Genomic DNA, 11503 nt, shown 5'->3' on the forward strand with positions numbered 1-11503 from the left:
TTTGCCTTATGTATTGATGTACTCCTCTGTTGGGTTCACAAATATTTATAATTGTTATATCTTCTTCTTGGATTGATCCATTGATCATTATGTAGTGCCCTTCTTTGTCCCTTGTAATAGTCTTTATTTTACAGTCTATTTTGTCTGATATGAGTATTGCTACTCTTGCCTTGCTTTGATTTCTATTTGCTTGGAATATTTTTTCCATCCCCTCACTTTTGGTCTGTATGTGTCCCTATGTCTGAAGTGTGTCTCTTGTAGACAGCACATATAGGTTTTTCTTTTTCTTTTTCTTTTTTTTTTCTGTATCTATTCAGCTAGTCTCTGTCTTTTGGTTAGGGCACTTAATCAATTTACATTCAAGGTTATTATCAATATGTATGTTGCTATTACCATTTTCTTAATTGCTTTGTTTTTGTTCTGTGGGTCTTTTTATTCTCTTGTGTTTCCCGCCTAGAGCAGTTTGTTGTAAACCTGGGTTTGTGGTGCTGAATTATCTTAGCTTTTGTTTGTCTGAAGAACTTTTGTTTTCTCCATCGAATCTGAATGAGATCCTTGCTGGGTAGAGTAATCTTGGTTGTAGGATTTTCCCTTTCATCACTTTAAGTATACCCTGCCACTCCTTTCTGGCCTGCATAGTTTCTGTTGACAAATCAGCTGATAACCTTATGGGGATTCCTTTTTATGTTATTTTTTGCTCTTCCCTTTCTGCTTATTTCTTTGAATTTAATTTTTGTTAGCTTGATTAACATGTGTCTTGGTGTGTTTCTCCTTGGATTTATCCTGTATGGGACTCTCTGCACTTCCTGGACTTGGATGACTATTTTGTTTCCCATGTTAGGGAAGTTTTTGACTATAATGTCTTCAAATATTTTCTCAGATCCTTTCTTTCTTTCTCCTTTTTCTGGGACCCCTATAATTCGAATGTTTGTGCGTTTAGTATCATCCCAGAGGTCTCTGATGTTGTCTTAAATTCTTTTTATTCTTTTTACTTTATTCTGCTCCTTGGCAGTTATTTCCACCATTTTGTCTTCCAGCTCACTTATTTGTTCTTCTGCCTCAGTTATTCTGTTATTGATTCCTTCTATTGCATTTTTCATTTTACTTATTGTGTTTTTCATGTCTTTTTGTTCTTTAGTTCTAGTTGTTTGTTAAACATTTCTTGTATTTTCTCAATCCGTGCCTCCATTTTTTTCCCTGAGGTTCTGGATCATCTTTACTATCATTATCCTGAATTCTTTTTCAAGTAGATTGCCTATTTCCTCTTCATTTATTTGGTCTTGTAGATTTTTATCTTGCTCCTTCATCTGTGACATATTTTTTGCCATCTCATTTTTTTTTTTTTTTTTTTTTGATGAGCAGGATTGTGTTCCTGTCTTACTGGTTGTTTGGCTAGAGGCTTCCAACACTGCAATTTGTAGGCTGTGGGCATAGCTGGCTCTTGGTGCCAATATAAGGACCGCTGAGAAACCTCACTCAGAATGAATACTTCCTGGGGTGTGAGTTTCTATGCTTTTCCAGTGGTTTGGCCTCGGAACTCTCACCACAAGTGCTTTGGCCCCACCTCCAGCTTGTGAACCTTGATCCTACAAGCAGTTCACTTGGGGGTTCCTCCCGTCTCCTTGGGTGTCAAAGTCCCCAGTGTCTGCCAGATGCCCTAGTTTTGGGGAGATGCAAACCTCACTGCTTCCCATGCCACCATCTTTGCTCTGTGTCCCAAGTTATTTGTCTTTTTGATGTTGAGTTGCATGTGTACTTTGTTTATTTTGGATATTAACCCTTTATCAGTAATATCATTTGCAAATAACTTCTTCAATTCAATAGGATGCCTTTTTGTTATGTTGATAGTTACTTTCTCTATGCAAAAGCTTTTAAATTTGATGTAGTCCTATTTGTTTCTGCTTTTTTCCCTTGCTTACATAACATTATTTTTAAAAATATTTCTAAGACCAATGTCAAAGGGTGTATGCCCATATATTTTTCCTAACAGTTTTTGATTTTAAGTTTTATATCTATATCTTTAAAGGCTTTGAATTTATTTTTGTATATGGTGTGAGAAATTAATCCAGTTGTATTCTTTTCATGTGGCTATCCAGTTTTCCCAGCACCATTTATTAAAGTGGCTGCTTTTTCCCCATTGTGTATGCTTGCCTTCTTTTTCAAAGATTAATTACCCATATAAATGTGGGTTTATTTCTTGGATCTCTGTTCTAGTGCTGTGAAAAAAAATGCCACTGTTATTTTGATAGAGATTGCATTGAATCTGTAGATTGCCTTGGGTAGTATAGTCATTTTGACCATATTGGTTCTTCTAATCCAAGAACATGGTTTATCTTTCTATCTGTTTGTTTCACCTTCGATTTCTTTCATCAGTGTCTTATAGTTTTTGTAGTGCAGGTCTTTTGTCTCCTTAGGTAGGTTTATTCCTAGTATTTTATTATTTTTATTGTTATGGTAAATGGGATTGTTTCCTTAATTTTTGTTTCTGATATTTCATTGTTGGTGTATAGAAATGCAACAGATTTCTCTATATTAATTTTGTATTATACAACTTTACCGAATTCATTTATCAGTTACAGTAGTTTTTCAGTTGCATCTGAAGGATTTTCTATGTATAGTATTATGTCATCTGCAAAACGTAACAGTTTTACTTCATCCTTTCCAATTTAGTTCCTTTTAATTCTTTTTCTTGTTGGATCATTGTGGCTAGGACTTTCAACTATGTTGGATAAAAGTGACAGTGGGCATCCTTGTTTTATTCCTTATCTTAGAGGAAATGATTTTGTCTTTTCACCATTGTGTATGATGTTGGCTGTAGGTTTGTCATATATGGACTTTGTTATGTTGAATTATGCTCCCTCCAAACCCACTTTGTGAGAGCTTTTATAATAAATGGATGTGAAATTTTGTCAAAACATTTTGACATATGATCATGATTTTTAGTTCTCAATTTGTTAATGTGGTGTATTGCATTGATTGATCTGTGGATATTTAACCATCCTGGTATCCCTGGAATAAATCTCACTTGATCATAGTGTATGATCCTTTAAATGTATTGAGTTCAGTTTGCTAATATTTTGTTGAGGATTTTTGCCTCTATGTTCATCAATGATATCAGCCTATAATTTTCTTGTTTTGTGTCATCTTTGTCTGGTTTTGGTATAAGGGTGATGCTAACTTCATAGAATGAGTTTGGAAGCATCCCTTCCTCTTTAATGTTTTAGAATAGTTTGAGAAGGATAGGTTTTAACTCTTCTTTAAATGTTTGATAGAGTTCACCTGTGAAGCTGTCTATCCCTGGACTTGTTTGTTTGGAGTTTTTTTTTTTTAAATTACTGATTCAATTTCATTAGTGGTAATGTCTCTATTCATATTTCCTATTCCTTCCTGAATCAGTCTGTACAGATTGTACTTTCTTAGGGATTTATTCATTTCTTGTAGGTTTTAAAGTTGGGGGGCATATAATTGGTCATAGTAATCTCTAATGACCATTTGTATTGCTGTGATGTCAGGTGTAATTTATCCTCTTTAATTTCTGGATTTATATATTTGGGTCCTCTGTCTTTTTCTTGATGAGTCTAGCTATAGGTTTATTAAATTTGTTTGTCTTTTAATGATATAACTCTTAGTCTCATTAATCTTTTTCTATTGCTTTTTTAGTTTCTGTTTTATTTACTTCTGCTTGTATCTTTATTATTTTTGTTTTTTTTCTAGTTCCTTTAGGTGTAGGTTAGAGAGTTAATGTGAGATTTTTCTTGTTTCCTGAGGTAGGCTTATATAGTTATGAACTTCCCTCTTCGAAGTGCTTTTGCTGTGTCCCACAGATTTTGGATTGCTCTCTTTCCATTTTCCTTTGTCTCCAGGTATTTTTTGATTGCCTCTTTGAGTTCTTCAATAACTCATTGGCTGTTTAGTATTATACTGTTGAACCTCCATATGTTCGTTTGTGTTTTTTGCAGTTTGTTTTTCTAGTAATTGATTTCTTGTCTCATAATGTTGTGATCAGAAAAGATGTTTGATATGGTTTTGATTTTCTTAAATATATTGAGACTTATTTTGTGACCTAGCATGTGATCTATCCTGAAGAATGTTCCATGTGCACTTGAAAAGAATGCATATTCTGCTGCTTTTGGATGAAATGTTCTACATATTTCCATTAAGTCCATAGTCTGATGTGTCATTTAAAGCTAATATTTCCTTATGGATTTTCTGTCTGGATGTTCTGTCCATTGATGTAAGCTGGGTGTTAAATTACCATTTTTGTGTTACTGTCAATTTCTCTCTTTACATTTGTTCATATTTGCTTTATGTATTTAGGTGCTCCTTTGTTGGGTGCATATATATTTACAACTTTTATATCTACTAGTTGGATTGATCTCTTTATCATTATGTAACATTCTTCTTTGTCTCTTGTTATAGTCTGTGTTATAAAGTCTATTTTTTTCTGATGTAAGTATTGCTACCCTAGCATTCCTTTTGTTTCCATTTGCATGGAATACTTTTTTCCATCTCTTCACTTTCAATCTGTGTGTGTCTTTATCTCTGCTGTGAGTCTCTTCTAGGCAACATGTATATGGGTCTTTGCTTTTCATGCTTTCAGCCACCATACATCTGATTAGAACATTTAGTACATTTATTTATTTATTTTTATTTTTTTTATTTTTTTGCAGTATGTGGGCCTCTCACTGTTTTGGCCTCTCCCATTGTGGAGCACAGGCTCTGGACACACAGGCTCAGCAGCCATGGCTCATGGACCCAGCCGCTCCACGGCATGTGGGATCTTCCCGGACCAGGGCATGAACCCGTGTCCCCTGCATCAGCAGGCGGACTCTCAACCACTGCGCCACGAGGGAAGCCCCCTCCATTTATTTTTAAAGTAATTATTTATAGTTTGTACGTATTGCCATTTTTAATTGTTTTCTTGTTTTTTTGTAGTTTTTTACCCTGTCTTCTTTTGTTCTCTTCTTATTTTATAACAATTTTTTAGTGTTATGCTCCAATATCTTTATTTTTTAGTGTGTTACTATTCCAGGTTTTAGGTTTGTGGTTACCATAAGGTTTAGGTATAACTATATATATATATATATATATATATATATACACACACACACACACACACATGTATATACATGTGTATACACATACATATAAATGATTAAGTTGATAATAACATAATCTCTTAAGTGTGAACACATTCTAACAACTCTGAATTTTTACTTCACCTCCCAAGTTTCACATTTTTAACCTCATATATCACATCTTTTTTTGGTGCATCCCTTATCTATTTATTGTGGATATAGATGCTTTCACTACTTTTGACCTTTAACCTTCTTACCTGCTTTATAAGTGGTTGATCTACTACCTTTACTTTGTGTTTACCTTTACCAATGAGATATTTTTTCTTTCATAAGTATCAGGTCTAATTGTGGTGTTTCCTTTCCCACTCAGAGAAGTCCCTCTAAGTTTTTTTGTACAGCTGATTTAGTGATGACGAACTATTTTAGTTTTGCCTGCCTGTAAAACTCTGTTTCTCTCCTTCAAAGCTGAATGGTAGATTTGCTGGTGAGAGTACATTTGGTTGTAGATTTTTTTCCTTTCATCACTTTAAATATATTATGGCACTGTTTTCTGGTCTGCAGTGTTTGTGTTGAAGTCAGCTGATAGTATTATGGGAGTTTCCTTTTATGTAATCAATTGTTTTTCCCTTGTTACTTTTAAGAGTCTCTCATTATGTTTATTTTTTGTCACTTTAATTATAATTGTCTTAATGTGGACCTCTTTTGGTGCATCTTGTTTGGGTCTCCCTGTGCTTCTTAGACCTGCATGTTTGTTTACTTTCCTAGGTTAGGGAAGTTTTCAAATATGTCTTTGAAAAGGTTTTCTCCCCATTTCTCCTCTCTCTTCAGACCCCTCTAATGTAAATGTTAGTATGCTTGATCTTGTCCCAGAGGTTTTGTAGGCTATCCTCATTTTTAAAAATTACTTTTTCTGTTTTCTGTTGAGCTTGGGTGATTTCCCCTACTCTGTTCCATTTCTCTGATCCATTCCTTTCTATCATCTGATCTATTGTTGAGTCCTTCTAGTGTATTTTTTGTTTCAGTTATTATATTCTTCTGCTCTGCTTAGTTCTTCTATTTTCTAGTTCTCTGTTAAAATTCTCACTGTATGTATCCATTCTTATCCAGAGTTCATTGAGCATCTTTATGATGCTTGAACTCTTTTTTGGGTTCATTGCTTATCTCCACATTGCTTAGTCCTTCTGTAGTTTTGTTCCTTTATTTTTTTTTTTTTTTTTTTTTTTTTTTTTTTTTTTTTTTTTTTTAAATTTACGAATATTTCATTGTTGTAAAGTTAAAGCCAAAAAAATAATCAAATGGCCTACTATCATACCGTTAGAAGAAAAAAAAAAAGGTGTTCATGAGAGTTCCATATTAGAATACAAGTTTTCCTTAGGCACCTGTTTATGTATGCTATTCTGCTCTTTACAATAAATAATTAAATTTAAAAGACTTAATTCCTCACTTTAAGACCTTATTAGTTTACAAATTACATATTGACCTATGCTAAATTTTATACCGACCCATGCTAATGAATTCAGTACAGAAAACAAAAAACACTGCACTCAAGCAAACTACATATATATATCTATATATATATATATATATATATATAACTTATATGAGAATTGCTACTCCAGCTTTCTTTTGGTTTCCATTTGTATGAAATACCTTTTTCCATCCCCTTACTTTCAGTCTGTATGTGTCTCTAGGTCTGAAGTGGGTCTCTTGTAGACAGCAAATATATGGGTCTTGTTTTTGTATCCATTCAGCCAATCTGTGTCTTTTGGTGGGAGCATTTAGTCCATTTACATTTAAGGTAATTATCGATATGTGTGTTCCCATTCCCATTTTCTTAATTGTTTTGGGTTTGTTATTGTAGGTCTTTTCCTTCTTTTGTGTTTCTTGCCTAGAGAAGTTCCTTTAGCAGTTGTTGTAGAGCTGGTTTGGTGGTGCTGAACTCTCTCAGCTTTTGCTTGTCTGTAAAGGTTTTAATTTCTCCATCAAATCTGAATGAGATCCTTGCTGGGTAGAGTAATCTTGGTTGCAGGTTTTTCTCCTTCAACACTTTCAATATGTCCTGCCACTCCCTTCTGGCTTGCAGAGTTTCTGCTGAAAGATCAGCTGTTAACCTTATGGGGATTCCCTTGTGTGTTATTTGTTGTTTTTCCCTTGCTGCTTTTAATATGTTTTCTTTGTATTTAATTTTTGACAGTTTGATTAATATGTGTCTTGGCGTATTTCTCCTTGGATTTATCCTGTATGGGACTCTCTGTGCTTCCTGGACTTGATTAACTATTTCCTTTCCCATATTAGGGAAGTTTTCAACTATAATCTCTTCAAATATTTTCTCAGTCCCTTTCTTTTTCTCTTCTTCTTCTGGAACCCCTATAATTCGAATGTTGGTGCGTTTAATGTTGTCCCAGAGGTCTCTGAGACTGTCCTCAGTTCTTTTCATTCTTTTTTCTTTATTCTGCTCTGCAGTAGTTATTTCCACTATTTTATCTTCCAGGTCACTTATCCGTTCTTCTGCCTCAGTTATTCTGCTATTGATCCCATCTAGAGTACTTTTAATTTCATTTATTGTGTTGTTCATCGTTGCTTGTTTCATCTTTAGTTCTTCTAGGTCCTTGTTAACTGATTCTTGCATTTTGTCCATTCTATTGTCCATTCTATCTCCAAGATTTCGGATCAACCTTACTATCATTATTCTGAATTCTTTTTCCGGTAGACTGCCTATTTCCTCTTCATTTGTTAGGTCTGGTGGGTTTTTATCTTGCTCCTTCATCTGCTGTGTGTTTTTCTGTCTTTTCATTTTGCTTATCTTACTGTGTTTGTGGTCTCCTTTTTTGCAGGCTGAAGGTTCGTAGTTCCTGTTGTTTTTTGTGTCTGTCCCCAGTGGCTAAGGTTGGTTCAGTGGGTTGTGTCGGCTTCCTGGTGGAGGGTACTAGTGCCTGTGTTCTGGTGGATGAGGCTGGATCTTGTCTTTCTGGTGGGCAGGTCCACGTCTGGTGGTGTGTTTTGGGGTGTCTGTAGACTTATTATGATTTTGGGCAGCCTCTCTGCTAATGGGTGGGGTTGTGTTCCTGTCTTGCTAGTTGTTTGGCATAGGATGTCCAGCACTGTAGCTTGCTGGTCGTTGAGTGAAGCTGGGTGCTGGCGTTGAGATGGAGATCTCTCGGAGATTTTTGCTGTTTGATATTATGTGCAGCTGGGAGGCCTCTTGTGGACCAGTGTCCTGAAGTTGGCTCTCCCACCTCAGAGGCACAGCACTGACTCCTGGCTGCAGCACCAAGAGCCTTTCATCCACAGGGCTCCTTAATTTGGGATGATTCCTTGACTATTCAGGTATTCCACAGATGCAGGGTATATCAAGTTGATTGTGGAGCTTTAATCCGCTGCTTCTGAGGCTGCTGGGAGAGATTTCCCTTTCTCTTCTTTGTTCTCACAGCTCCCAGGGGCTCAGCTTTGGATTTGGCCCCGCCTGTGCGTGTAGGTCGCCGGAGGGCGTCTGTTCTTTGCTCAGACAGGACGGGGTTAAAGGAGCCGCTGATTCGGAGGCTCTGGCTCACTCAGGCCAGGGAGTAGGGAGGGTCACGGAGTGTGGGGCGGGCCTGCAGCGGCAGAGGCCGGGGTGACGTTGCAGCCTGAGGCGCGCCGTGCGTTCTCCCGGGGGAGTTGTCCCTGGATCCCGGGACCCTGGCAGTGGCGGGCTGCACAGGCTCCCCGGAAGGGCGTGTGGCTAGTGACCTGTGTTCGCACACAGGCCTCCTGGTGGCGGCAGCAGCGGCCTTAGCGTCTCATGTCTGTCTCTGGGCTCCGCACTTTTAGCCGCGGCTCGCGCCCGTCCCTGGAGCTCTCTCAAGCAGCGTTCTTAATCCCCTCTCCTCGTGCACCAGGAAACAAAGAGGGACGTAAAAGTCTCTTGCCTCTTCGGCAGGTCCAGACTTTTCCCCGGACTCTCTCCCGGCTAGCCGCGGTGCACTAACGCCCTGCAGGCTGTGTTCACGCCGCCAACCTCAGTCCTCTCCCGGCGCTCCGACAAAAGCCGGAGCCTCAGCTCCCAGTCCCGCCCGCCCCGGCGGGCGAGCAGACAAGCCTCTCGGCTGGTGAGTTCCGGTCGGCCCGATCCTCTGCGCTGGAATCTGTCCGCTTTGCCCGCCGCACCCCTGTTGCTGTGCTCTCCTCCGCGGCTCCCAAGCTCCCCCACTCCGCCTCCCGAAGTCTCCACCCGCGAAGGGGCTTCCTAGTGTGTGGACACTTTTCCTCCTTCACAGCTCTCTCCCGCTGGTGCAGGACCCGTCCCTATCCTTTTGTCTCTGTTTAGTTTTTTCTTTTGCCCTAACCAGGTACGTGGGGGGTTCCTTGCCTTTTGGGAGGTCTGAGGTCTTCTGCCAGCGTTCAGTAGGTGCTCCGTAGGAGTTGTTCCACGCGTAGATGTATTTCTGGTGTATCTGTGGGGAGGAAGGTGATCTCCGCGTCTTACTCTTCCGCCATCTTCCCGGAAGTCCTCTGTTCCTTTATTTGAAACATATTCCCCTGCCTCCTCATTTTGCCTAATTCTCTGCGTTTATTTCTAAGTATTAGGTAGGTCAGTTATGTTCCCAATCTCAGAGAAGTGGCCTTACATAGGAGACATCTTACGGGGTTCAGCAGCATACTTCCCTCTCATCACCTGTGTCATATGCTCTGAGTTTGCCCCCTATGTGGGCATCATGGGCCTTTCTTTTGTGGTGGGACTGACTGCTTCTGATGTGCTCGTAAGCAAAGCTGGTCCCAACCAGGGTGGCTTCCAGGCCCTGCCTCATGAAGTGGCTGCTGGCTTACTGCTTGGCAGGGCAATGTTACCCTGGTGGCTGGCTGTAAGACCAGGTTCCTTTCAAATACTACCTCTGCACTGGGACTCAGCACATGTAAGTGTCTGCATGTGCTCTTTAATAGTGGAGTCTGTTTCCTACAGCCCTCAAGCTCACCCATATGCAAGCCTCACTGGCTTTCAATGCCAGGCATTCTGGGGGCTTGTCTTCACAGTGCAAGCTCCCCAGTCTGGAGACCCTGATGTGGCGCTCAGGCCCCTTGCTCCTCAATGATAACCTTTGCAATTGTGATTATCTTCCTGTTTTTGGGTCACTTCTCTGGGGGTGTGGGTCCTGACTTACCATGTCTCTGCTCTTCATACCCAATCTCTCTGTTTTTTTTTTTTTTTTTTTTTTTTTTTACCTTTAGGTGTGGAAATTTTTTTCTGCTAGTTTTCAGATAGTTTTTTCACAAAGAGTTGCTCTATAAATAGCTGTAATTTTGGTGTGCCCATGGGAGGAGGTGAGCTCAGCGTCTTCCAACTCCACTATCTTGGCCACATAAACTCCTCAAATTTCTTAAATATTTCCCAATATGACATGGTTCAGGACATTTTTTTCCCTCTCCTCTTCTTACGCACAACTGAATCAAGTATTTCAGGAAGAAACTGATGACTCCAAGATGCTTGCTTTGAATACTGGGATTCTTGCAGTGCATCTTAGTGTTTTATTCCACTATGGCCCTGAAAACAATCCAGGAATATGCCAAACCCTTGCAATTAACCTGAAGATCAAAGGGAAGTAACTGTAGCTCTTAGACAAATATCTGGAAAACAACATAGAAATATCTTCAGAGAGGTAAAATTTGATTCCCTGGATATGTTTTCTATCACCTTTGATATATCTGTCTTATACCCACATTTAACCTTAGTTTGTACATTAAGTTTAAAATAATATTTTAAATTTTATAACATACTTTATACTACTTAAAATTCTGTAAGAAGTATTATAACATTTAACCCTTACAGTAGCCCTTTAAGACAGATAGGTTTTATACCTTCCCTAATAAAACCACGCCATTAATCTCTTGATTTGTACAATATTGCTTTATGGAGTTCACAGTATGTTGGTGGAGACAGTCATTGATCATTTAAACACAATAATAAATATAAAATTATAAGCAAATAGGCCCTCTTAAAGGAAAAAATACGGTTCTATGAAAGCATAAAGGGCTGACAGACTGGAGCATCTGGGAAGGCTTCTCTGTGGAAGTGATCACTGAGCTAAGAGCTAAAGAATAAAAAGGAGTGGGGATGTGTTCAGAGAATGCTCATCCCAATAGAGGGAAGAATAGTACAAAAGGCATGATGATGCATCCTGAGAATTGAAGGGACGCCTAATGCTGAAGCAGAGAAAACAAGAGAGAACATGAGATGAGATGTGAATACTAAGCTAGATAGTGGTATGAACATTCAAGTTTTTTTATACCTCATTAGATTTAAATCACAAGAGAAATAGGAAGCCACTAAAATATTTAAATCAGGGCTACATATTGATCAAATTTGTTTTTAAAAATATTATCCTGGCTGGACTGTGATGTAAATATTGGAGGGGCCAGAATAGATTTCAGGAGATCATTTAATATTATCC

At 38.6% G+C, this 11503-nt stretch overlaps 1 protein-coding gene across 1 annotated transcript; it reads right to left on the reverse strand.

Annotated features, from left to right (window-relative positions):
- Positions 1 to 6668: 6668 nt before the first annotated feature.
- On the reverse strand, positions 6669 to 9563 carry L1TD1 (LINE1 type transposase domain containing 1). The gene has a single exon (XM_067722977.1). The coding sequence runs from the start codon at positions 7870 to 7872 to the stop codon at positions 6967 to 6969; it is 906 nt and encodes a 301-aa protein (XP_067579078.1). The 5' UTR covers positions 7873 to 9563; the 3' UTR covers positions 6669 to 6966.
- Positions 9564 to 11503: the final 1940 nt, after the last annotated feature.

This window comes from Pseudorca crassidens, chromosome X (genome assembly GCF_039906515.1).
Source record: "Pseudorca crassidens isolate mPseCra1 chromosome X, mPseCra1.hap1, whole genome shotgun sequence".
Taxonomy (NCBI): Eukaryota; Metazoa; Chordata; class Mammalia; order Artiodactyla; family Delphinidae; genus Pseudorca; species Pseudorca crassidens.